The 26,285-nt window shown below is 53.0% G+C and overlaps 1 protein-coding gene across 4 annotated transcripts; it reads right to left on the minus strand.

Annotated features, from left to right (window-relative positions):
* Positions 1-233: 233 nt before the first annotated feature.
* On the minus strand, positions 234-26,275 carry Tmem63b (transmembrane protein 63B). 4 transcript variants are annotated; one of them, XM_031346854.1, is made up of 24 exons: positions 26,136-26,274; positions 19,806-19,988; positions 19,499-19,578; positions 19,228-19,266; positions 18,240-18,330; positions 16,136-16,173; positions 14,984-15,126; positions 14,845-14,896; positions 14,603-14,711; positions 14,040-14,110; positions 10,416-10,496; positions 8,206-8,329; positions 6,736-6,869; positions 6,475-6,612; positions 6,207-6,360; positions 5,354-5,460; positions 5,087-5,173; positions 4,755-4,820; positions 3,572-3,734; positions 2,919-3,024; positions 1,769-1,936; positions 1,488-1,603; positions 1,258-1,338; positions 234-1,022 (listed from the first exon to the last, which is right to left on the minus strand). In XM_031346854.1, the coding sequence occupies exons 2-24, from the start codon at positions 19,962-19,964 to the stop codon at positions 831-833; spliced, it is 2,499 nt and encodes an 832-aa protein (XP_031202714.1). In that variant the 5' UTR covers positions 19,965-19,988; positions 26,136-26,274; the 3' UTR covers positions 234-830. The 4 variants fall into 4 exon arrangements, with proteins under 4 accessions (XP_031202714.1, XP_031202715.1, XP_031202716.1 ...); XM_031346855.1 differs by lacking the exon at positions 26,136-26,274 and adding an exon at positions 25,918-26,060; XM_031346856.1 differs by lacking the exon at positions 19,228-19,266.
* Positions 26,276-26,285: the final 10 nt, after the last annotated feature.

A 26,285-nucleotide genomic window follows, 5' to 3' on the forward strand; every position in this document is an offset into this window, starting at 1 on the left:
CCTCTTCCTAAGCCCCCTTGAAGCAATGATTTTACAGCTTTTCTCTCCTGACCTTTGTCTCTTAGGAACTCTTGGGGAGTTCAGAGCACGGGGCTGGTATGAGGCGACCCGAGCACAGAGCCTCTTCCTGATGACCCCCTTTAACACAGCTGAACCTCACTCAGGGACTACAAACATGTCCTGGGAGGACAGAGGATGAGGTTTCAGGGTGGGACCTCCAATCAGACACAAACTCACAGCTTTTGTTTTTATTTTAAAGGAAAACAAAAACAAAAAACCAACAAACCCAGTGCAAAACCCCATTTTCCAGTGTCAGCCATACCCCCCTCCCCCCGGGGTCAACCCAGTCTCCAGCCTGACTCTTCCCCCCATTGTGCACCCCTCCCTTCTCCTGCATCCCGGAGGGCTGCAGGTTCCACATCCCTGGAGGCCCAGATCCAGGGGCAGTGAAGGGGAGGAAAGACTGGGAGGCAGCTCCTGAGCTCTTTTCCCCAGGCCTCCAGCCATGGCTCCAGGTACCCACCTTGGCTCTCATTAACCCTTTCCTGGCCACACTACTGGGTGGTGAGGCTGATCTGGGGAATTCCCTCCACACCCCTCTTTGCCCCGGGGCCTGCTCGGGGCTGTCCTCACTGAGGTTGGGGGCTCCCTCTCTCCCTCCATGGTGGGAGAGAATGGTGAAATCCCCAGGTTTAAATACCTTAATGAAAGCAGAGGATGGGGTAGGAGGAGGGGGCTTTAGTTCTAATAAATTATTAGCGTTTTTGTTTTTTAGTGTCCGTGGGGATGGGGGAGGGGCAGGGCGTGGCCTCCAGGGCCCCTCCCTCCCCTTACTGGTGAATCTCATTCTCTATGAGGCTGTCCTCGCATGACTGGAAGTCTGTGTCCGTGAGGCCATCAGGTGGCATCAGCAACTCCTCGTCTTGGGAGGAAGATGATGGAGGCTCATCACCTGAGCTCCCAGGAGCCCCATCTCCGTCCCCGTCCCCCTCTGAGTCCTGCAGCACCTGAGCGATGTATTTCTGAAGGGAAAGGAATAGAGGTAAGGTGACTAGCTGTCCATTATGGGTGGGTAGGTGGAGGCGGCATAGTGGGCAGTGCCCCGGGTGACAGAATGGGAGGAGTTCTGGTATCCACTACCATGAGACCCGGTACAGGCTAGCTTTTGCGGAGGACTACCGGCATTGAGTCTCTGCAGGTCAAAGCCTTTTCCCCTGCCCTCCCCCCTAACCCTAGGCTGTGGAGTAAGACACTCACCGCAGATTTGGGGACAGCGCCAGCAGTGGGGGGCCGTCCATTACTTCTGGAACTCACGGCATCTGTCTCTGTGTGTTCAATCTTAAGGGGTCCATGGAGAGGAGAGGAAACATTCCCATCTTTAGCTCTGATCATGCCCCAACATCCTTGCCCCCCTTGTCCATGTACGTCACCCTCACAGAAAACATTCACCCTCAGCCATACTCCACCACCTTTCTCCTGCCCCATACCTTGTAGTTGTGGGCACTGAGGTATTTGAAGTGTCCGAAGCAGACATGGCAGAGACAGATGACGATGGTGATTACCAGAACGACGAAGGTGAACATAGACGTGGGGGCTAGGAACCCTGGGTTGGGGAGGACAACGGGGTTACTGCCTCTTCCTCCAAGGGGCTCACTACCTCGACTCCTTCATCCCATCCTTACAACCTCACCAAGACCCTTCTTGGCATTCTGTACCATGCGGCCCTTCCGTCCCTGCCACCGGACCCACGCGGGATGGTGGCACTCACCCGTGCGCATGGTGGAGAAGAAGAGCAGCCAGAAGAGACAGAGGATGGGCGCCGCCACCACCTGGTTCACAGCCCCCGAGTGGATCTTCTTGTCCAGTTTGGCCGGCAGGTAGGCGTAGTAGAGATTGTACCTGTCTACCAGGTGTTTCAGCAGCATGTACATGAGCCCTGAGGAAAGCCAACGGCCCTGACCTCGGAACCAGCGCCCACAGGCCTCGTGTGTGGACCACAGGCGGGCCTGGCCTCCTGAGATGGCTGAAGTGCTCTCTGCTCCTGTCTTGTCCCTTCCCTCAGCTCCAGGACAGGGCAGTGCTCCCTGTCCTGCCAGAACTGGAAGCTGCAGCTTCTCCCACGTCAGTCCCTTCACCCCGGCAGCCTCCCCTTCCCCCATGATGACCACCAAAGAGAGCCATTCCTTTAGATGAGTGAGAAGTCTTTGAAACCCATCTTACGGTTTTCTACACCCCCTGCCCCCCATTCCTAAATAGTTGAGGGTAATCTAAAGGACAGGTTCTACTTCCAGAAACAGAGGGAGCTTTAACCAAGGGCAAGGAGGTTAGTTTCAGAGTCTGGAGTCTTCAACAGCCACAGAGGGTGGGTAGGGAGTTAGGATGCTACTGGGGAAGGTAGAGGCTATTGAGGGATCATGGTGGATGAGAAACTTAGCTGAACACCTTCTAAGAGGAAGAGAAACCTGCTCAAGCTACATGGGTTGCCTGCACTAGGACACGTCCATGAGGCGCAAGGACCTAGCCCACTCTGGAATCCAAGGGGTTTTTCTCGAATTTTGAAATCTGTGTATAAGTGTAGATGTTGGTATAGGAATGTGTGTATCTGTGTTACCACTCAGGGGGAGGTGTGTTCATGTATACCCTAAGAAAGGCCTCAATGCCAGGAAACACTGCTGAGGTGGGTGGCCTGACCCAGAGAGACCAGGCGTGTTAGTTGGGCCAAATCTTGATAGAACTGCTCTCTCCCTCTTCCCCAAGGCCTGGCCCTAGACTGAGCCAGGAACCAGGCGGGAGGCCCGAGGGGCCGGTCTCCCAGCCGGGGCCCTGTCCAATCAGGGCGGCCTGCCTTACTAGAGTGGAGCGGGTGAGGCCCTGGGTTCCCCCGAGCAGGGCCCAGGTCCCGGCGCGGCGGTGCCTACCGAAGGGCACGATGATGGGGCAGGTGATACTGTAGGTCATGACCACCGTGAAGACGCACATCATCCAAGCGTAGGCTGCGCCAAACTGGAACTCGTAGGCCTGATGCTGGGGGGGACATGGGCAGGAGGGTGGCTCAGGGTGGAGGGGACAGGCTGCAGGGATGCAGGGCAGGCAGGAGGTGGCCAGGAACTCTAGGGCTGGGGATGAAGCCATCGGGAGTGAGGGACCTAAATGTGGGGGTGGTGCAGGGGACAGCAAAGCAGGTGGGAGAAGGGGGCTGTGGCTGAGAGGGAGGCCAGGCAGGGCAGTGATGGGACATGGGCAGGTGGGGGCAAAAGTTGAGCGTACTAGGTAGGGGATAGGTTCTCCAGCGCCCTCTTGTGGAATGATTGGGCAGAGGGACCCTAGATCAAGGGAGCTACACCTCTCCCAATTCCAAGCACATTAACACTATGCTCTCAGAACTCAAGGACCTCCTGATCACCTATGTCCACCCATAGCTACATGTATGGGAAAACTGAGGCTTCAGATGGGAATTAAAGTCCCTAAGTCCCAGCGTCCTTCTGCCCACCACCCGAGCCTGACTGCTGCTGTTTCTCGTTAGGCCACCAGAGGGCGCTGTGCGTGTTGCCGCTGCCCTAGGCGGCCATACCCGCTTCACGTTGCGTCTTTCAGCTGCGGAGCGCGCCAGGCAGAGCCGGATCATATACATGAGTAGGCCTGGGATGCGCAGCAGGTCCATGGCGTTACCGATAAAGGCTGAGGCAATGACGTAGTTCACGAAGAAAGCGCCGTTGTCGGGCAGGAACACACACCTAGGGGCAGCAGGTGCTCCAGCACTGCACCTTTGGGGTGACCTGGTAGCTGTCTGCCCACCACTAGCAGGGCAGCACCCCATGCTCTCACCCTCTGTTGCCTCCTCTACGTGTACACCCCTAGCTTAGACCCCCAATACCTGTGCCCTAGTCTTTCCACAGTATGAACCCCAGAATATAAAAATTCAAAGCCAGCCCAGAGACCTACCTAGATGGCATGCCCTGAGAACATCCAGGGAGGGAGTCCAAGGCTACAAAAGGCCACCAGTATGTGCAGCAAATAATTGCTGAGACCTCCACAGAATCTCAATGGTACTCTCAGAGACCTCCAGGGATGTAAGGCCCAGCAAACTGGGTAAGTTTTGCGACTCTGATTCTCCCACAATAGAGAGAGCTTTAGACTCCTTCCCTACTAGTGTTAGAAACCCTCAGGCATCTTTGGTGTGTGTGTGTGTGGGGGTGTGACAAGAACCCCTAGAGAGTCCCTAGGTCCAAGATGATCACAGACAACTCCATCAACACCCTGGAGCTTGAGCCCGTGAGAGCCACAGTATGTATCCGAGCTAGTCCCTAACAGGGTCCTCATCTGCTACCTTAGCATACCTTTATCTCGAAGAGATAAAGGTATGGGGTGGGTTCTAGTGACCCTCAGGGATACTCTGGGAGTCCCCAAGTCACCCCCAAATAATGAGCAAGTCCCCACTACAAATACTTCCCCCATTTCCTTGGAGAAATTCAAGACTCCTACAGCAGCCCTAGAATTAGGGCCCTAGTCCTTCAGAACCCCCAAATGTGAGCTCTGAAGACTTAAATATATCTCGAGCATGGGCTCAGCTGTTCAGGTGCACTCCCGATCAAGAGCCCCAACACACTTCATCCAAGTCCATACCCAATACCCTGCGGGCTGTCTTTTGGATAACCCAGGAGACTCATGATGTTAACCCCACCCCTTACAGCTGGAAGCTTGGTGACATCCACCCTTGTTATTTTTCTCTTTCCCCAAGTGTCCTGGTCACTCACTCAAACCGAATAGCTGCTTCGGCCAGGAATTTCTTGTCAAAGAGCCAGCGGAAGAAGAGGTCTAGGCTGTGGAAAGAAGGATGGGAGCCGGCATGGAGCAGGGCACCCACGCAGGGGGTCTGCCATGAGCCTCTCTGGAAGCCTGGGACGGGTAGGCCTCTGACCCGGTAGCTCTTCCCACCCTGGGACAGGCAGGCCTCTGGCCCAGTAGCTCTTCCCACCCTGGGACAGGCAGGCCTCTGGCCCGGTAGCTCTTCCCACCCTGGGACAGGCAGGCCTCTGGCCCGGTAGCTCTTCCCACCCTGGCTCCCCACCGGTTCTCTGATGCTCACCTGCTCAGCCCCAGCGAGGGCAGAAGCAGCACCATGAAGATGAGGAAGGTGTAGCACTTGTGCATGGTTGTTCTGTTCTCCCCGGAGCTAGGAGGGTAGCGGCAGAGAGGCAGAGGTCACAGCAGGCCAGCCCACACTGGGACAGTGCCCCGGGAGGCTCCTCTGGGTGGTAGAGACTTCTCAAGGGGAGGGGACAGGGCCCAGGGCAGGGAACCTTCAGAGCAAAGGGCTGCCCAGAGACACGTGGGTGGAGTGTGGGCAGCTCACCGCGTCCAGTGTGCTTCGAAGAAAGCAGAGTAGTAGACAATGGTGGGGAGCAGGGCCGAGAAGCACCACAGCAGTAGTGTAGGGAAGAACTGGGTGATGATGGGGTTCTGTGGGGGACAGGAAGTCTCAAGCACTGATGGACAGGTGGGCGGGTCTAAAAGCTCGCGACACTTGGAGGGCTGGGTGGGGACCGAGGCTAGGGTTGTGGGAACGATTTCCGGGTGAATGATGTTGATGGTGAGCATCTGCTGCACACCTACTGTGTGCCAAGCACTTGTGCATGTCCTACATACTAAACTGGCTCATTTTCCCAATGCGTCAACCGAGGAAGCAGAGTCTGGCCAGCTTGGCCAGCTAGAGAGCAGTGGGGATTTGGTTTGGACTGGGGTCTGCATCTTATCTACAGTATTTCTGAGTGCTGAGCTGAAAGAAGCATACTCTGAACATGGCAGGAGGGCAGAGGAGGCCAAGCGGCCATGGGTGCACCCTACAGTCATCTGAGCAGCCTGGAGCTCCATGTCAACAAGAGGCTCTGAATGTACACATGAACAGCAAGGGGCCAGTTTAGACCTTCCATTTTTCAGAGAGGAGAAAAGGGAGCTTACCCAAGGTTATGTACCCTCCTGGGGTGTGTGTGTGTGTGTTTGTGTCTAGGAAATATAAACCCAAGGGTGGCCTTTTCTGACAGCAGGGGATGGTGGGTTGGGATAGCAGCTCTCTTGTCCTTAGAAAGCATCCTGGAAGGGCTAGGCTGGCGCACCCAGAATCAGAACTATGCTAGGGATGAGGGGGATGCTGCCTGGCACTAATGCTCATGGCACATCATGGAGGGCTGGGAGGGCACGGGCCTCACATTGAGGTACTCCACTGGCTTGGTAACGTTGAACTTGTCCATGGTGGTGATGATGATGGCCGGGGTGGTGAGGAAGAAGAGCAGGATGAAGAGGACCACATTGATGACCAGGCAGCGCAGCCACCAGACGACACCTCGGATGGAGAGGTGTTCCCTGGGGAAGTGGGGGAGGGGTCACTCTGAAGACTGGCCACATCCACCCTCTCCCCACGCTCCTGGAAACAGCCCCTCAGTCTGTAAGAAACCCCATTCCAGCCCCATGGCTCACCAGTAGATGTTCTGAGGGTCAGGGGCGTAGGTCACGGTCCAGTTGGAGATATGCAGCGCCTCACTGCAGGAGGAGGCCCGTGGTTCCCCACGGCAGGCACAGCCCTGGCATTTGCACACGTTGAAGTCCTTGAGGATGCTGGGGGGAACAGGGACTGGTTACTTCAGCCCCAGCTGGGGTCCACAGTGGGGAGGGGAGTACAGGGCCCTGTGAGAGGGAGAGGCCCAGGGGTGACAGGCGGGGTGGGGGTGGGGAGCTCACATGGCTGTGATGGTCTCATTGTGGAAGGTGACAAAGGCCATGCCCAGAGGTTTCTCGTTCACTTTCTCCTTCTCCCGCCTGTAGTCTTCCTTCAGCCTCTGCTCCAGCTTTGTGTAGTACTCAATGGCCTCCACCTGCAAGCGGCAGGGCCGGGGCTCTGCTCAGAGCTGGGAGGCACCAACAGCAGTGGCCGGCTGGGATCAGCCCAGGCTCCCTGAAGCTTTTTCTATATATGAGTCACTCTGTCCTTGTTCTAACCTCACAAGGTGGGCATGATGGGGCAGCCAAGAAGCAGGGTAACTAATGAACTTATTAAAAGTGGAGGGGCTGGGGGCTGGCAAGATGGCTCAGTGGGTAAGAGCACTGACTGTTCTTCCGAAGGTCCTGAATTCGAATCCTAGCAACCACATGGTGGCTCACAACCACCCATAATGAGATCTGATGCCCTCTTCTGGTGTGTCTGAAGACAGCTACAGTGAATTATGCCGGAGTGAGTGGGATGGGGCCAGAGCGAGAGGGGCGGGGCTGGAGCGAGAGGGGCAAGAGCAAGCGGGCTGGCAGAGGTCCTGAGTTCAATTCCCAGCAGCCACACACATGATAGCTCACAGCCATCTGTACTATGCTACAGTGTACTCATACACATAAAATAAATAAAAATAAATCTTTAAAAAAAGTGTAGGGGCTGGAGAGACGGCTCGGCAGTTAAGAGCACTGGCTGCTCTTCCAGAGGTCCTGAGTTCAATTTTCAGCAACCACATGGTAGCTCCCAACCATCTGTAATGGGATCTGATGCCCTCTTCTGGTGTGTCTGAAGACATCTACAGTGGACTCATATAAATAAAATAAATAAATCTTAAAGAAAAAAAGAAAAGCAGAGGATGACCCTGAACGTCCGCTCCTCCTGCCTGAGTCTCCTGAGCGTTGGCATTACAGACATGTGCCATGGCTGATCAAACTCATGGCCTTGTATATGCTAAGCCAGCACTGAAAGACACCCCCAGCCCCCTGCTATGCTTGCCTAATCTATGGTTTTTAAAAGTTATCACAAACATGACTAGCAGAACAGTGAGAACAGGGGCTTCACAGGCTGACAAGATGGCTCAGTGAATAAAAGGAGCTTGCCACCAAGCCTGATGACCAGAGTTTGAACACATGGTGGAGAGAACTGGCTATCACAAGCTGCTGTTTAACTTTCACACATGCCCCACGGTACACCCTCCCCACATAAAAATAAAGAAGTATTTAAAGAGAGATTTGGGGTTTCATGGGCTGCAGAGGCAGTTGGAGGCCTGCTGGGGCCCATGTCTTCTTTCTCAGGGAGTCTCTTTAGCCGTGGGTCTGTCTACCACACTTGCTTGTCCTGGGGCAGGGATTGTGACTACCCTGGGACATCCATGTCTATTGAGGCCTGCCCAGAGCTCCCAGCCTTGCCGGGGACACCGGGCACCCAGCAGCCAGCCCACACGGTACCTGCTCGCAGCCTCGAACCACACAGCAGCAGAGGTGGCCGCACGGTTTGGGGTTGATCATGGCAGGTACATTTTCCTTGCTCTGCAGGTTTGTGAAGTAGAGTTTTCCCCGCTCAGCCTTCTTCCTGTGGGATGGGGGGCCAGTCACCTGCTGCTCATTGTGTGGGGCTGGCTGGGAGGTGGGGAAGGAAACCGAGCTTGGGGCGGGGAGCGACATGAAGAACCCGAAGCTCCTTAAACTGCAGGACCACAATGTGGGATTGCATAACTGAACGTGAGGGTCATGGAAAAAAATCAGGCAACAGTCAAATGTTTCTGAAGGTGCAACAAGCAAAGATCAATTCAAAATAAACACATCGTGAATCTGAGGTGCTTCTGGCAGAGCCTGCCTGTATTGCAGCAAGAAACTGCATGGCAGCCTTGGTTCTGAACACACAGCCTGCAGTTTGTGTGGCCTAGGCCGCCAAGCCAGCAACTGTTGACAGAACCGTTCTGGCTCAGGGTCAAGACTGTGTTGATGAGTTGCAGTGATTTTGCCATATATACAAAGCTCTTGCAGAAAATGATGGTTTAATTATGGGAAACAAAGAGTTAATGTTTTCCTATTGTCATTTCTCTTTGGTATTGTGTACGACATACACATTCACCTTGGGCGTATGCTTTCGTCTTCTGTGTGCTATGTGCGTGCATTGGGTGTTCATGTGTGTGCGCAAGTGTATATGTATGTGTGTACAAGGTTGGCGTGGGATGTGTTCCTTGATTGTTCTATAAGTTAAGATTTTGTTTGTTTGGTTTTGTTCTGTTTTTGAAACAGGGTCTTGTTGCACAGTCCTGGCTGTCTTGGAACTCACTACATAAGCCAGGCTGGCCCTAAGTCAGAGCCACCTGCCTCTACCTTTCAGTGAATCTGGAGCGCATAAATCTGGCTGGGCCAAACGACTCTCAGGGATTGCCTGTCTCTGCCCCAGCACACCAGGGTTCTAGGTACATGTGGAGATTGCCGGTTACAGGAGAGGTGGGGACCCCAACACAGGTCCTTACTCTTGTATGACAAATGCTGCAGCCACTGACCCATTTTTCCCAGCCAGGTCTTTTCATTAAATAATAAATATTAAGATTATATGAGGGGGGTTGGAGAGATAGCTCAGTGATTAAGAGCACTGGCTGCTCTTCCAGAGGTCCTGGGTTCAATTCCCAGCAACCACGTGGTGGCTCACAACCATCTGTAATGGGATCTGATGCCTCTTTCTGTGTGTCTGAAGACAGTGACATTCATAGACATAAATAAATGCTTAAAAAAAAAGGTTATATGAGGACTAAGGAATGTTTTAAAAATGAGTGCCTGTGTGCAAAATGAGCATGTGTACAAACACGCATACACACTTGAGGAGGCCGGAGGTGCAATCCTCATTCTGGATGCCCAGCTCCTCTGAGGTAGGATCCCTTGTCTGTGCCTCACCAACACTCTGGTCACAGTGTCTGTTATGGCACACGATGTTTTTACGTGGGTGCTGGGGAATGACCTTAAGCAAGTTCTTTGCCAACTCAGCCAGCCTGCCAGCCCCAGGAAGTTTTTAAAATTTCTTTCTTTTCTTCTGAGGGACGGGGGTGGGACAGTGTTTCCTCTATGTAGCCTTGGCTACCCTGAAACTCCATCTGTAGATCAGGCTGGCCCTGGACTCAGAAATCTGCTTGCCTCTGCCTCCCGAGTGTTGGACCAAAGGTGTGTACCACTCACTGGGCTAAAAGAAATCTTATGTCTTACTCTCATTAATGTTCGGCTTGTATTCCTATTTATGTGCCTACAGGCCTGAGGTCATGTAAAATTTTCTCAGCTGGAAAGGGCTTGGGAATGGACAAGGCTTGCTTTGGCTCGGTCCCCAAGGGCAGGGGCTGTCCGTTAGTGTGGTTGTTTAGCCACAGTTCCATCCAAGGGACTCTTTGCTCATTTCTGGATAGCCAATTTTTCTGCCATCAATTTCTTGTATTATAGCTGAAGAGAGTTAAGTCCTTAACCAGGAAGGGACTGTGAACCCTACCCTCTCGCAACATACACTAAGCTCCAGGCCTTGGAAGCACCCGAGACTCCCAAGGTCTAGTCATATTCAAAATGCTCCCACTGGAGCCCTGTTCCCACAAGGAGGCCCAGATTCCTCCTCCACGATGAGCAGCGGACCCTGGGTGGCACCCTCCCCATGCCCAACCTGGTACCTCTCGGCGTCAAGGAACATAAGACGAGCCACGTTGTAACAGGGCCGGGCTTCCAGAACTGTGCAGTTGGGGTAGGCCTCCCTGAAACAAAGGCAGCTGTCACACCCCGTAGGTCCCATCCACATGCCTGCCCTCACTTTCATCCGGGACGCCAGCACTTCAGCATTCCCAGCTTACCCGCTTCTCAGCCTACAGTGCTCCGCAAGAACGGAACTTTCATGAGTGGGGACAAGGTGTGCATGAGGCCTGTGTGAAGGGAGCAGGGGATGAGAGCCCAGGGTGTGTGAGGATGCAGCTGTGTGGAGCTGGGGAGGCCAAGGCTGTTGTCTGATTCTTGTCCAGGGCTGTAAACCCGAGGTTCGCAGAAACTCTTTCTAGTTACAGGCTGTTTTCTTTGCCTTGATCGCGGAAGACCTGGTCCGGATCCGACACTGGGCCTTGATTTACTCCAATCAATTTTGGCAACAGCAACTGATTCTGAATCTGACCTCTAACCCTGGCCGTGACCAGGCCCGGGGCTGACCTTCACCCCGACCCCCAAAAGATGGACTGATAGGGCGTGCCCTCACTGGCACGTGGCTCCGGAGAGCATTCACAAAATGCTTGCTGATCCACCTAGCAGTGTCCTTTCCAACTAAGTGCAAACTGATCCAGTCCTTAATCCTGCCTGAGTTTCCATCTTTTTGACGTCAGAATAAAATCTAATGAAGGGCCACCAAGTACCCGAGACGTGTGTGATAAAGCTCCTCAGTAGCAAGATGGACGTTAACAAGCTCATGAGGATTTAGAAAAAGTCAAAGCTGGCACAGGGTCCTTGAAAAGGAACCCGCCAGGTGGCCACAGCTCCATCGTTCATGCCTCCTTGAGCTTCCTCTTTGGAGAGCAAGCTCTCACCCTCGCTGGACTAAGGGCAGATCCTTTAAAGCTAACTCTCTGTCCCGGTCCTCTACTCCACAGGGTCCCCAGACCTGGACCGTGAGCCTCAGTGGTCACTGGTGTTTGTCCCAGAGCTCAGTGTGGACAAGGGCTGGCTGCTAATCCTCACATGGGGAGTCCTCTCTAACAGCCTGCCCGCAGAAAGTGCTCGGTAAAGTCGGCTGCACGGGCAGGTGGATGAAAGACGGACTTCATTACGCTCACCCCGCTCAAAGCCCCAGGGTCCAAGAAGACCAGTCCATCCTCTTGACACCTGCTGTTAGAGTGAGTGTGAGTTTTAACCGCAGGCTGTTTTCCTGAACAGAATTAGAACTAACCCTGAAGCACTCAGCCAGAGCACTTTACTCTGGTCTGGCCTTTGGTTTCCCACAGCACACAGTAAGCACATCAGGGAGTTGACCAGGAGGGTACGCTCCTCCGCTGTGCTCAGGTCTCTGTTCAAATGTGAAGGTCCCTCTCACACATCCCCCTTCCTTGCTCAGGATGGTACCTTAGCACCTCCACAATGTGACATCCTCTGACTCCTAAGACTAATGAAAGGAAAATTTCTGGTTTTGTTTACTGCTGTATACTGAGCCCTCGCCCAGGGCAGGTCACTTAGAGGCCTGCATCAGGACATGTCAGTGGAAGCTGATAACTGTCCATGGACAAAATGTCCCCAGTCTCGACCTAGTGTGCCCTTATGTAAGCTTGAACTCCAAATCATTCTCTAGAGCATCCTGTTTTGTAAGCTGTATAAGGGCAGGGCTTGCTTCTAAAATACCTATCCCTGCATTCAGAAGATGTTCGATATGTGTACGTCACATGCGTGAGTACCTACTCATCAGTGTTTAGCTCCAGATCCCTGTAACAGAGCTCTGGAATGTGACCTGACTAGGTACTCCCTCTGACCCTGCTGAGGTATTACTGCTGATTGGATGACAAACCAATCTGCTCCAGGACAATAACTGAAATCTGATTTGGACCAATAGCAGCAGACCTGGACCTCTCAAAAATAAACGTGGGGCTGGAGGGATGGCTAGGGTTTAAGACCTTCCGGAGGACCAGACATGATCCCCAACACCCACAGTCACTCAGCCAGGGGATGTGTCTCCCTCTTCTGGCTTCCACAGGTACCACACCCACATGGTACACAGGCACACATAGTCAAAATACCCATACACATAAAATAAAAATAAGTAAAACCTAAAAAGGAAAAGAAAGGCTATTACCCTCATACTCCTGCCTCTCTTGCCGCTTGCCCCCTTGCTCCCCATTCCCTTCCCCCTCTCTCCACATGGCCATGGCCAGCCCCTACCTCTCTACTCTCTCCTCTCTTTCTCTGCCTCTGCTACCCTCTTAACTCCCCTTCCCATGCCCTAAATAAACTCTATATGAATGAAAGAAAGAAAGAAAGAAAAAAAGAAAGGAAGGAAGGAAGGAAGGAAGAAAGGAAGGAAGAAAGGAAGGGACCTGAATCCATCTGAACCCTGAGCTGGGATCCAGACCACTAATGTCCCTTGTCATGGCCTGGCTAGCTCCTAATCTGGGTCATGGATTAACTTGTCCCTTGTCATGGCCACTGGCTGGTTCCTAATCTGGGTCACAGATTGACTTGGATGGATCTCAGTTGAGACTGTTGAATAGCTAGCTCCTACTATTGTGTGACCCTTGAACATGGGTTTTCATTCACTTTCTGCTATGGTAATTGATGAGAGTTTGGCAATAAATGAATCAAAGTATGAAGGACCCCTAATTCTGTGTGCAGACCATCTCTCTATGTCTCTACTTCTTTCTTTCCTTCTTCCTTCCTTCCTTTTTTCTCTCTTTCCTTCTTTCTTTCTTTTTTTTTATGTCTTTCTCAACGCACTTTAATGCACGCACCAGCCCACAGTCCCTCTTTCCTTCTTTCTTCCTTCCTTCCTTTCTTTTCTCTCTCTCTCTCTCTTTCTCTCTCTTTCTCTCTCTCTCTCTTTCTTTCTTTCAAGACACAGTCTTTCTCTCTGTTACCCTGGCTATCCTGGACCTCTCTTATCGACCAGGCTGGCCTTGAACTCACAGAGATCCACTGCCTTTCACTCTCAAGTGTTAGGATTAAAGGTGTGTGCCACCACAGCTGGCAGCTCTTGACTCCCCCCATGGGCTCGGCACCAAGGTGCCTGTCCAGTATCCAGACACCTGAAGTGCAGAGCCAGAGAGGAACAAGACCAACCTCCTCAGACTCCTTCAGATGCTATCAGAGTTCACAAGCTTTCCCACAACATCTGCATATGCACCAAGTAAGTGCTGCTGGTAGTTCTGAGGAAGCTGCCACCTCAGGACCCTGGGCCAACCACCCATGACCCTGTCCAAGTAAGAGGTGGAGACAAGTGTCACAAGCGGCACTTCAGGAGTCCCTCCTATTTCTCTCATTTGCAAACTTTTTTTTTTTTTTAAAGTGCTAGGGATCAAACCCAAGGCCCTGTACATGCTAAACATGGGCTGTATCCTGAGTGACTCCCTCAGCCCTCTCCAGTTCTCCCAGGGGCTGGCTGTCACTCAGTGAAAGTGGGAGACCAGCCTGGCTTGGCACGTGAGGCCTTCCTTGATCCTCTCCCCTCAGCCTGTACCTGGACTGCTGAGTATGAGTCCAGACGTGCAAAGATATTCTCGGGGATAAGGGACAGGAAAGAGTCTGCAGGCCTGAGGTGGGGCGGGCTGCTTACTCACTCAAAATGTTTCTTGATTTTTTCTGACTCTGCATATTTGGAGATTCCATTGATGAAAAGAGTCCGCTTGACCTGGGGAAGAAGGGAGCAGGTTTATCTTTCTGTGGGTGGGCTCCAGATGAGCCAGAGGATACAGGGAGGGGCCGGGGGGGCGTGGAAGCAGGCCTTAGCGGAGTGTTTGTAATAGAAGCCTAAAGGAAGAGCCATGCGGTAGCTGTTCTTTGAGGGGGCCTCAGGGGTCACCAGGTGGGTGACACTTAGGATCTTGAGGACCTAGCACAGTGGCTAGCATTTGGCTCAGGCTGGGTAAATAGCTATAGAAGCTGAGGGAATATTTCTACCATCCTTATCAAGTGAGATGACAATGCAACCATCTGACACTACTACCAGCCACGGCCATTTCCCCAGGGCCATGCGCAGCATGGGAAGACATAGGCATTGCCTTCCTAGGACCTCTGGAGAGGTACCCTTATCCCATGTGTAGGAGGGAATCCAGGTAGCCCAACTCCACAGTGGCCACCCTGAGGGCTGATTGTGAAGCCAAGACAGGCTGCATTTCCTCACCAGATCATCTTCCTTGTAGCGCATTTTAGAGGTGTGTCTTCGCATGCTGTAGACCGTGAGCAGCAGGTAGAGGAAGGCGAAGGAGGTATGCAGCCAGAGGAGGTTATTCCTGTGGGGAGCATAGGACACATGGGCCACTGCGTCAGCAGGGTCTACCTCCGCTGTGTCCATCTGCCGCTGCAGCCTCTGGTCTCTCGCATCTACCTTAGATCCCACCCCACCGCAGAGCTGCCCAGGCTCACCCTGATTTCAAGTTGGCAATGGTGGTTCTCCCGAAGCTGTAGGCATTGTTCTCTGGAAGGCGGGAAGAAGGGGATGGTGGTGGGGTCAGAACGGATGCCCTCTGCCCCCTTGTACTCCAGCCACCTGGCCCTCACTGACCTAGCAGGTCCCCTGAGAAGTTGACAGGCAGCACGATGCCCACGGAGAGGACGCCCACAACAACCAGCAACCCAATGATGTGTCTTTGGAAGGACAGGTAGTGCACAGCGTCGCCCCCACACTTGTCCCGGATCTCATCGTCCCTGTAGGCCACGGGAGGCAGACAGAAGATGCTGGTTAACAGCAGAGGAAAGGCTGGGACCGGCCTGTCCTGCCCCCCAGCCACCCCAGCCACCCCAGCCACCCGATAGGGCAGCAATGGTATTAAGACAAAACTTCCCATCCCAATTTCCTGGGAGGTAGGAAGGAGAGAGGGGAAAAGAAGGGGAAGAAGAGGAGGAGGAGGGGGAGGAGCAGGAAAAGGAGGAGGAAGAGGAACGGGAGGAAGAGGAAGATTGGGAGGAAGAAAAGGAGGAAGAGGAGTAGAGGAGGGGGATGGAGGAGGGGGATCCACAGAGCCTCAAAGTGGCAGCAAAAAGAAGAGCAAGAGAAGAAAGAGAAAGCAAAGGCTGGGAATGGAGACAAAAAGCCAGGAAGATGGAAGACAGCAATGGGAGGGGGCAAGAAGGAGGGATGTGATGGGTGGAGGTTGGGATGTGGGCAGCAGCAGCTCCCTCTAGGGCCTTATGGCTACTAGGGCTGAGCTCCCATGGTCAAGGGCCCAGAGCATGGTTAGGGTCCAGTGCTGACCTGCCCCAACTTCCTGCCTTTCTCAGCGCTCACTGCCTGCCTGTGGATTCTGGCTCGATCTCCTGAGTTCTGCCTGCTGGCTGCTGGCTCCTGCCTGCAGCTGCCTGGCTGCTTCCAGCTGGCCTGCTGCCCCCACCTGCTGGCTGCATAGAGGCTGAGGTGGGGGGCTCGGGCCCCTGCTCTCAATCAAGCTGTGGCCAGGGCTGGTAGACGAGGGCATGCTGACCTCGTGCAGGGTGTCACGGAGGAGATGGTGGGTCAGAATAAGCATCCGGAGGGGGAGGGGGGATATTCAGCAAAGGCTGGGCCCTTACTGCCTGGCCTCTTGCAGTAGGGCACAGGGTACTGCAATGGCTAGGAGCCCTAAGGTCCTCAAAGCTGCTGGCCTTGGTGTTGGAGGGAGGTGACAGGTGCTGAGGTTTCTGTTTCTTTCTCTTTAGAGTCTGCAGACCATTCACTTACTTTATCCTGAAGATGGCTGTCAGCCAGGAACAGAAGCCCTGGGGAAACAGAGGGACCACAACTGGAGATCCCAGACTACCAACCCCACCCTTCCCTTTAGCTCCACCTATCAGGTTCTCAGAATTATCTCCAGCCTATGATCATGAGGACACAGCTCCTACATCCACCCTTGTACCTGAAGAAAAATCCCATGACTACCCGGATGTGTCTGGGAGACCATCTGCCTAACGTGAGTGAGATCCTGGTTTCTATCTCTAGTATTGAAAAAAATACTAGTATATGAGTGGGGACGAGGGTGATGGCCCAGTTAATAAAGTGCTCGTCTTGCAAGCCAAAGGACCAGAGTTCAATCTCTGGTTCTTACAGAAAAAAAGCAGGGTGTGGTGGTACACACTCCCAGCCTAGGGGAGGCATAGACAGAGGGATCTCTGGGGTTCACTGGACAGACAGGTTAGCCTACTAGGAAGCCTTAGGTCCCAGCTAAAGACCCCATCTCAGAAGAACCAGTGAGCCTGTCAAGATGGCTCATAAAGGTCCATGCTGCCAAGTCTGAGAACTGGAGCTTGATCTCTGGAATCTACCAGAGCGGAAGGAGAGAGCTGACTCCCCAAGCTGTCTTCTGGCCTCCATATACATAGCTTAGGGTGTGCATGAGTGTGTTTGTGCATCATGGTGGGTAAAGAAACACAAAACAGAAACCAACCAACCAACCAAGGTTGATACTTCCTGAGGAACAACAGTCAAAGGTGAGTGATGTCCTTCCATGTACTTGTATACATGGGTGCACGCATGCATGCTCCTGCACACACACACACACACACACACACACACACACACACACACACACACATATACACACACAGACACACACACATACACACACACACACATACACACACACACACACTCTGTATACATGTGTGCACCGGCGCACACACACACACACACACACACACACACACACACACACACACACGCACGCACACACACAATGTAAAAAATCTCCAAAATAAAGCTGGGCGGTGGTGGTGCACGCCTTTAATCCAAGCACTTGGGCGGCAGAGGCAGGAGGATTTCTGAGTTCGAGGCCAGCCTGGTCTACAAAGTGAGCTCCAGGATAGCCAGAGCTACACAGAGAAACCCTGTCTCAAAAAAAACAAAAACAAAAACAAAAAAAAATCATGGCTAACGAAGCTAACAAAAACAGAGGGGTGACTCTGTTCTTAGTCCACCTTGGAGGGACCAAAATCAAGCGTCCCTGGGCTGCAGGTCTCTCCCTGCCCTCTTTGCAGCCCTGTCTGCAGGGTGGATGCTAAGGAGGATGATCCACACTACCTTCTACCAAGAAAAGGTCTCATACAGGATGGGAGAGTGTGCCTTCTGGCCAAGATGCAGGACTGGTTACCTGAGCTCCCTCTGGACACCTCTGTCTGTCTGTCAGGGATAGCTTGCTACGTACCCTGGGAGTCCCAGGAAGCTGACAGGCATCTCTGCTGCTGCAGGAGCCCTAACCCAAATGGGACTGACTGGGGCCACCCCAGAGTGTGAGGATTAGCACTCTGCCTGGGACCAGGCAGGAAACTGCTGGGCACCTGATCTGATGGAAAGAGGTCTAGGGACTGCTGTGGCCCCTTAGGTCTGAAGGGGCTGCTCAGTCAGCACGAACCCCCAGCAAGATAGCAGGTCCCTATGTGCACAGACACCAGCCTGCAAGCTCTGTGTAACACCATGGTGTCTAAGTCTTATTGTATAGATCTTCAAGGCTTATTATGTTTCTGAAACCACATTCAATGAAAAAGAAAGTTTTAATCAATGATGTCTACATTTTATTGCACAGACCTTCAAGGCTCATTATAGTTTCTAAAGCCATGTTCAAAGAAAAAAAGGAGTTTTAATCGGTAGTGGAGGTGGGCATCAAATTCTACCGTGGCGGACAAAGTTTGGAAGTGACAAATGTTAGAGGCTCTGGGCCTGTGCAACAGGAGCACTGGACCTGCTGGTGCCCTCTGAACCTTAGCATGTCACTCCCTCTGCTGTGAAGTCCACACTAACGTCCCTGACCTTATGGCTATGTACCCAAGGAAATCGGGAGGACGACACTCACATTGTCCCTTTGGTCAAAGTCGACAGAGCTGGAGACGGAGGTGAGACGCTCATACCGGTCATGACTGTCCCCATGCATAGCTGATGCCACACTGGGGGTGGGGAGACAGAGCAGAGGCAGGTGAGAGAGCAAGTGTGGGCCTCAGAGGACCAGCTATGAGCACCCAGAGGGACTAAAGAAGGCACAGAAAGCGCAGAGGCTGAAGCAAGAGTGGTCTCCCCCTACCCACGTCTCCCTCGGACACGCCTACTTTAGGGATCACTGGTGAGTGGGCCTGATTTGAGAGAGTGTCTTCATCATGCCCAGAATAGAGGGAGCAAGAATGTTAGAGGTTCCTGCAGTTGAAAAGATGACCAGCAGGGGGAGTGGGCAACAGAAACAGTATTACCCCAACTGCAAAAGGGAAGTGAAGGAAAGCAGGTACCAGAAGAACCCACAGGGTGGCATGACTGGAAGATGTCTCTTGGGCGGGACCCTCCCCTCCCATTTCCCCGAGCCATTAGCTGCCACAGCTCCAATTCCAGTCCTACAGACAGAGACCACAAGGAGTGAAAAAGGCCATAAATGGGGGGTGCTCCCCGGGCAAGGCCCAGCCCAGGCCTCCAGATGGAGCAAGGAACCCTGAAACATGAAGAACTAGCTGTTAGGGGATGGGAAGCTGTTGGTGACACCCGATCTTGTCTCTGCAACATTGTGCTGGGGATTGTCTAGGGAGTTCCCAGAGGAATGCAGGGGTATACACAGAGGGGGGTTTTCTTAGGCAGGGAGCCTAAGAGGAGGAACTGAACCAGAATGGGCAGAGACAAGTTGAGGAGCCCCCTGCTCTGCAAAGCACACCGCCTGCGTTAACCCGAACCATGAGCCTGCAGAGGAGAAAAACTGCAAAAGAGAAAACCAGCAACTGGCGTGAAGAGAAGAGAAGAAGCGTGAAAAAGAAGAAAAAGGAAAGCGGGTTTAGTGTGGATGAGGGGGCCGGTGCCCCACATACTATTCCTGTTCCACTCGCTCCCTCTCCTGCCGGCGGAGCCTGGGGACAGAGAACAGAAAGGGTTAGGTGCAGCAGATGAGAGTCCCTGGGGACCGGTGTGGGGCAGAGGCCCAACTAAAGGTCCTCACACCATCCCCATGTTGGCCTAGGGTCTACTAGTCCCTCTCCATCCCCCAACAGAGGGTAGGGAAGAAGGCCGGCATTCCCCAAAGGCAACATGGAACATATTTGCGTGCAGAGTGGAGGGAGACAGGCCCGGGCTCTGTCTTACCTGTCTGCATCTGTCACCAAGGCCAGCCGCCCGTAGTCCCAGGCCACTTTCCGAAGGATAGAGAATAAGAACAGCAGGGCCTGAGGGCAAAGGGGGGACAGGTGGAATTGCTGTCTACAGGCAGGGGTCAGAACCTTAACTTAAAAGAAAGGACCCTGGCTTGGACGGATAGACAGGAGTTGGACAGTGGCAGTCCCTCTTTCTTGGTTGGGTCTAGGAAGGTGGACACGGGTCCGAGTGGAGGATATCTGTCGGGGATGACCTGGGCCCAGGTGTCAAGGGTGGGGGACAGTATGAGGTCACTCACAAGGAAGCACATGAAGTCCAGAGCCAGCACGGTGGGGACGCCCCCGAAGGGCAGGCCCTGTAGGACAGTGCTGCGGATCCGGGCACTGTAGCAGTAGTCCTTTGGGTTGCTGCTGTTGAGGGCCGTGGTGCCCAGTGTGGCCAGCAAGAACGGCAGCATGGCTGCTACTGCCGCATGGTCCTCCTGGGCAGAGGGCAAGTCAGTCAGCTGGGTTCATCCCCTACCCACCCTGGCCTAGCAAGGTGTGTATAGGGAGGGTTGACCAGCTGTCTCATTGGTTAGAACTCTGCTCGTGAGAAATAAGAGCCTAGAGAAGAGACGAGTGGGTCACGAGGGTTTACTTCATGGCCCTCTGGCTATGACTCTACACTGGGTTAGGGCAGCACACCCTGATCCTAATCCCAGTGTCACCCCCAACGTATACAGAATTTCTCTTAAGCATGAGAAATGAGGAGGGGTGGACATTGGAAAGGTGACTCAGCAGTTAAGAGCTTTGTCGCTCTTCTGGGGGCTTGGGTAGAGTTCCTAGCACCCACATGGAGGCTCATGGCCATCACAGTCTCAGTTCCAGGGGATACGATGCCTTCTTCTGACCTCTGCAGGCACCAGGCATGCATGTGGTGCACACGTGTCTGTATGTATACAGACAAAACACTCATACATAGAAAGCAATGGAAATAAATCTTAAAATGATGGATAGAGGCCTGTCTCTATGCCAGAGAATAAGAGTTCAGAGCCAACATTCTGATTTCAGAAGAAGCCCTAAATTCAATCTCTGTGGCTATAAAAAATGAATGAAGAACTGGGGGGGGGGGGGAGGTTTCTCTGCCCTTTGGCTACATTCAAGTGAAAAATATGAAAAGAGAACCAGAATGATCAAATGGGCTTAGAGTTTTTAATTCTGTTAACTTCCTCCACATAACCACCTTCTAAACAGATGTTCAGCATCAGAGCTGCTCCTGTGTCCTCAGAGCAGAGCAGGGCTGGAAGGCAGGTAAAGGAGCCACATGTCAGGGTCTGTGTCAAAACGCTGGCCCCTGCCATACCTGCTTTTCTCCACCACATTTCCAACCCAGCTTTCCTCCCTTCTCTCCAGCTAGCCGAACAGGGGGAAAACACAAGGGTGCAAGGACTACAACTCCCAGAATGCTGTGCTTCTGTCTATGGAGCAGAGCAGGCTGGGAATGCTGTGCCCTCCAGCCAGCTTTTCCATTGGCAAAAGAGAGGGAAGAGTGGGCGAGGCCTCTGAAGGCCCCCAGCAACCACTGTACTACTGTCTTGCCCGGTGCCTGCCTGGTATCCTGCCACACAGCCTTTGTGCTCTGAGTGTATGAAGGGCAGGAAAGGAGGGAAGGGGAAGCCAGTTGGAGCCCTGGGCTCTGAAAGTGCTTGGGGACAAAGCTGAGCAGGGCCCTGGGGAGGTTCCCAGGCTGAAGAAGTGTGACTACAGCAGAGACAGCTTCCACAGCAGCACAGCTCTCCCCGCCCCTACTCAGGGGTCCCTGGGGGCTCTTCTGCTGACAACATGGACGGTCTGCCTGGGGTAAGATCCCTAGGGAAGAAAGACAACCACACAAAGAGAGAACAACAAATCTAGGAGAGGTGACTAGCAAGTTGGAAGCAACTGTCTGCCCCTCAGCCCCCTAGGGTGACCTAGCACCTCTGGGGTCCCCTCTTCCCACTCAAACATCCAATCATACAGGGCAGAAGCCAGGAGCTCTCTATGAGGATGTGGGCATTGTTTGTGTGTTTCTCTTGGTCCAAAGGAGTCTTTGCAAAGTCTGGTTCAGGACAGAGCAGAGAATAACTCCCTGCATGTGTTAGACAGGCTCCCTTTTTTCGGCCCAAAGCTGCCTTTAAAAACATGATTAAACATGAGTTTAATCACTGTAGCAAGTACTAGTTATCCAGTGTCCATTGCTTTAAGAATAACAATATATGGGGCTCCAAGCGGCTCAGCAGATGACAGCACTGGCTTCTCTTGAAGACAACGGGATTCAACTCCCAGTGCCCACATGGCTGCTAACAACTCCAGCTCCAGCTCTGACACCCTCTTCTGGCCTCTGCTGGTATTGCACCCACATGGTACACAGACACATGCAGGCAAAAACCCTTCTACACATAAAATCAATACCAAATCTTTTAAAACAAAAGAATAACATACGTGACTGCATTTAACCCTAAACCATCCTGTGAGTTGTATCACTGTCACTGAAGATGTGAGTGCAGGGCTCAGAAAGGGTTAAGTACTTTCCCACAAGGTCTCACTACCAATAAAATCATGGAAGCTGGAATTCAAACCTAAGTCAGCTTCTGCCTAAGCCGGGACCCTTCTCAGAACACAAGGGAGCTTTACTGATAGGCGGAGAACAGATGAAGGTGGAGCCGGACCTCACTCTTCCAGGCTGTAACAAAGAAACACCAGCATGGCTCTTACAGAGGTAAAAATGTATCCACAGTGGTGGAGGGGCACGGTCTTTGCCTCACCACGGTCTCCTTATGTAGCCTAGGCTGGTCTCTGACATACAATCAATTGCATATATGGAAGTTTCATAAATAAAATGTTTATTGTTTGTTTTTGGGCCAGTGACTAAAAGGGCAGTCCAGACATATGTTCAGATATGTAAATATGGTCATATGTGTGTCTGCCTGCTAGATAGGATACATAGGATGCTAGATAACTACATGATAGTGTGCAGAAATAAAGGGACTTGTGGCCTCTGAGTGGAGGAATGTGTGTCCATCTGTGTGTATGTCTCCGTGTATAAATTAAGACACACAGGTGCTGAGGCTCCAGGACAAGATCTCATGTATTGCAGACTGGCTTTACTCTTGTTATGAAGCTGCGGATGACCTTAAATTCCTGTCTCTACTTCCCAAAGGCTGGGAATCCAACCTAGGGCTTCATGCATGCTAAGCAAGCATACTACCAACCATGCTACATCGCCAGTTCTAACTTCTCTGAAGTCCAGGAACTTCAGTGCCTGTTCCTACCCCTTGTCCAAACTCTTTTAATGACATCCTCCTGTTCCTGTCTTCCCTACTCTGAAGGAAGATGGGACACTCTGGGAGCTTCTACAAGATGTGGCTCTGTTAATGTGGGTGAGAGTTCCCCAGGATCGAGCTACACAGATCCTTCCCTGCACCCAAGGCGAGCAAGGCACACCCAGATCACCCATCCACAGGAAGGAAATAGGGACCAGAGAAGGGAGTGGAGCCAGGCAAGGTCATGGGGTAGGTAAGAGGTGGAGCTGGGCTGGTGGCTTTGCAGGTTGACAGGATGACTTCGAGCTTTTTAACTGTAGGGGTGGGGTTGCTGGGCTGTGTCATTCAGGCCAACTGCTTTCAAACCCAGCCTAGCACTGGGGAGCTGAGCAGAGGGCAGCATACTTGGAAATAGGAGTAGTACTCAAAGTTTCTCCCAAGCCATACATACCCGGCCAGCTGTGAGCCCAATTCTCTAGTTGGATACTGAAGTTGGTATTGTATAGGGATGGGGATTTTAGCTTAACCAAATCAAGGCTGTCATTTCACTAATAAAAACTAATAAAAAATGTTATAAGTTAGAAGTTTTTTTTTTGTTTGTTTTCCTTGTAGAGTTTAGGGCTTCTTCGAGCTCTTATAAAGCCAACGAATAAGAAATTAGCTCGTAGTATGCCATCTGGGCCTCAGTTTTCCAATCTGTAACAAATACCAATGGCTTAAGCTTCAGAGAAAGGCATAGGTGTATGTCCCCCCTCCCCCATCTCTTCAGAATCTAGCTATATAGCTCAGGCTTGGCTCCAAGTCAAGATACCAGTATGCTCCACCACACCTGGCCTGTCTTACTTTTATTCTGTTCCAGGCATTACTTCACTAAGCACTTTGCAAATGTTACTATTTGTTACCCCTCACAACCCCAACAGGCCACTGAGACACAGAGATGGCACATAACTTGGGGAAGGTCACACAGCAGTCTGTGATAGATCCGGAGATGGGCCCAGGCATTTCACTGCTTCTTCCAATAAGAGAGTCTACTAGCAGGGCTCGGAGGGCTGTCAGCACCGGCTCTGAAGAATGCCCTGCCCTAAATCTACAGGTTTGCCTTTTGTCTGCCATGTGTGGAGGCAGAGAAGATGTGAGTACAGGGCTCAGAAATGCAGTTCTGAGGCAGGGGAAGAGACCAAGAGCCCTAAGATGAAACATCCTTGGCTTTTATTCTGGAAAGGGTACCTAACCAGCTAAGGCCCTTCACCTATAAAATGCTGACAACTCAGCCCAGTGGCTGCTTGAAAGACTAAATAAAATTAAAAACAAAATGAAACAACACAAACCACCAAAACTCTAGTTCACAGCTCTTAAAACAAGCAAGCAAACAAATAAACAAACAAACAAAAACCACCACAAAGAAAGGACCAGCTGTTGAAGGCAAGCATGCACCTGGAAGATAGAGGCAAGAAGATTAGGAGTTCAAGGCCAGTCTGGGCTAAATGACATCCCATCTCAAACAAAATCAAACACAAAAACAGTTATTATTAATAAGATATAGATCCAAGAGGTTGCTTTAGTGGAGGAAAGCTGGTTAAGACCAAAATAAAACATATAATTTCACAATAGAAATAGAATAGAACTCCTGGGGGGGGGCGCTTCTTCTATATTAGGGACTCTGTCACCAAGTCCTAGAATGTACCCCCATCCACCTGCAGTAGGTGGAGTGGGACTCCAGAGGAGGCTGATAGGTCAGGAAGTTCAGAGATGTGAACCCATTATAATCGATCAGCTGTCAGGCAGAGTGCCAGGCTATTTACCTGCATTAAACTATTGGATCCCCAAGATGCACCTCGGGAGGAGGTGGTAGTAACTAATCACACTTTTAGATAGAAACTGAGGTTCAGATGGGTTAAGTAACTTGCCAAGGTCGCAAAGCTCAAAGAACAGCAGAGCTGGGACTTGAACCCGGTTTTCTGTTACTCTGCTGTACTTGGAAGGAATTTGTACCGATGCCAAAAAGGGGTTCTTAGCTACTTATCACCCATCTTCTGCCTCAAAACATCCCCACCCACCTACTCGCTCACTCACTGGCCAAGACTTCAACAGCAGGCCCCAGCATGTGCTACCTGGTACATGCCAGGACGTAGACCCTCTGGTTCCCCGAAGGACAAAGGTGCGGCCAGCATACCCACCACCCGAGCCTGGCAGCCACTCCCCTTTTCCCCTTCCCCTCCTCTCATTATCTGTCTGTTAGGCAGAGGTCTGTGCGCCCCTCTTCAGGAGGTGTTGGGTACAATCTCATTCACCCCGGACTACTGCAGACCGGGAGGCGGTTCAGGGTCAGGGAGTGGTACTAGGTAGGGAGCAGAGCCCTAAGCCCCTCTGGGCAAACGGGCCGCCAGACTTCCGACCAGGGGACCAAGGCGGGTAGCAGCACAAAGCTCCAAGGGCAGCCAGCCCCTCTGACCTCTCTTCCCCACTTCCCAGGCATCCTTGTTTTTTTTTTTCCCTGAGCAACACAACGACAAGCTATGGGACAGTCCGCACCAGGCGGTCAAGACGGCCGGAGGGACAAAGCGCGCCCCCTCCCCCTCAACAGGGCCTTTGCCTACTCGGGATTCGCGTGTGAATCTTCTCCCCACCGCACCCTCCAACGCAGGCCCGGGCGGCTCATGAATGAACTGCTCTGTGTGGGGCGCAGGAGAGGACATGCTCCCCGGGCCGGCCGTCCTCTCCAGCCGGCAGATCAGTCCTCACCAGGGCTGGGCAGCCACCCGCCTGGGGCTAGCACCCTCGAACCCTGCCCTTTGCCCGAGCCTGGACCCCTTGTTTGAGGCCAGCTTGGTCCCCGGCAACAAGAGAAAGAATAAAAAAAAAAGAGACCGAGGGCATCGGACTTGGCGACCCTAGAATGCAAAACTCGGGGGCGGAGGCGGGTGGTTCCCTTCAGCGGCGCCGGCGGCTGGGGAGCAGCTGGGACCGGAGGAGGGCCGCGCAGGGGCCGCGCACCTGGACGAAGCAGGTGGAACGAGAGTGGTACCGAGGGCCGGGACGGAGGGGTCCCACCCCTTGGGATATCCCGGCGGTGCGGGGGCAGAGGACGGCGCACATCTGGAGCCCCGACAGGGGTGGGAAGACTCACATCTGGCCAGGGATGGTGCGGGTTTGGGGACAAAGCGTGCCTCCGTTGGGTCCCGTGGGGCCCGGGCACCTCTGGGTCCCGCAGGAGGTGGAAGGGAGGGGACGCGCAGCTGAGTCCGGGTGCTTTTTTTTTTTTTTCTTTTTTTTTCCCTTGCTCGGGGTGGTGGTGAGAGCCAAGGAGCCAAGTAAGGGGTGCTGGGGAGGGGTCCACGTACTCACCCCTAGGCGCAGACTCGGCTCCGACTCTGGAGCCCCGGCTCCGGGCGGGGCGGGGCTGGGGAGGGGGAGGGGGAGTCGCCGGGCGGCTAGAGCTCTGGGCTCCTGCGGCGGCCGCGGCAGTCAGCGCGTGGGGGAGGGGGAGCAGGAGGA

Source organism: Mastomys coucha, unplaced genomic scaffold (assembly GCF_008632895.1).
Source record: "Mastomys coucha isolate ucsf_1 unplaced genomic scaffold, UCSF_Mcou_1 pScaffold3, whole genome shotgun sequence".
NCBI classification, from domain to species: Eukaryota; Metazoa; Chordata; class Mammalia; order Rodentia; family Muridae; genus Mastomys; species Mastomys coucha.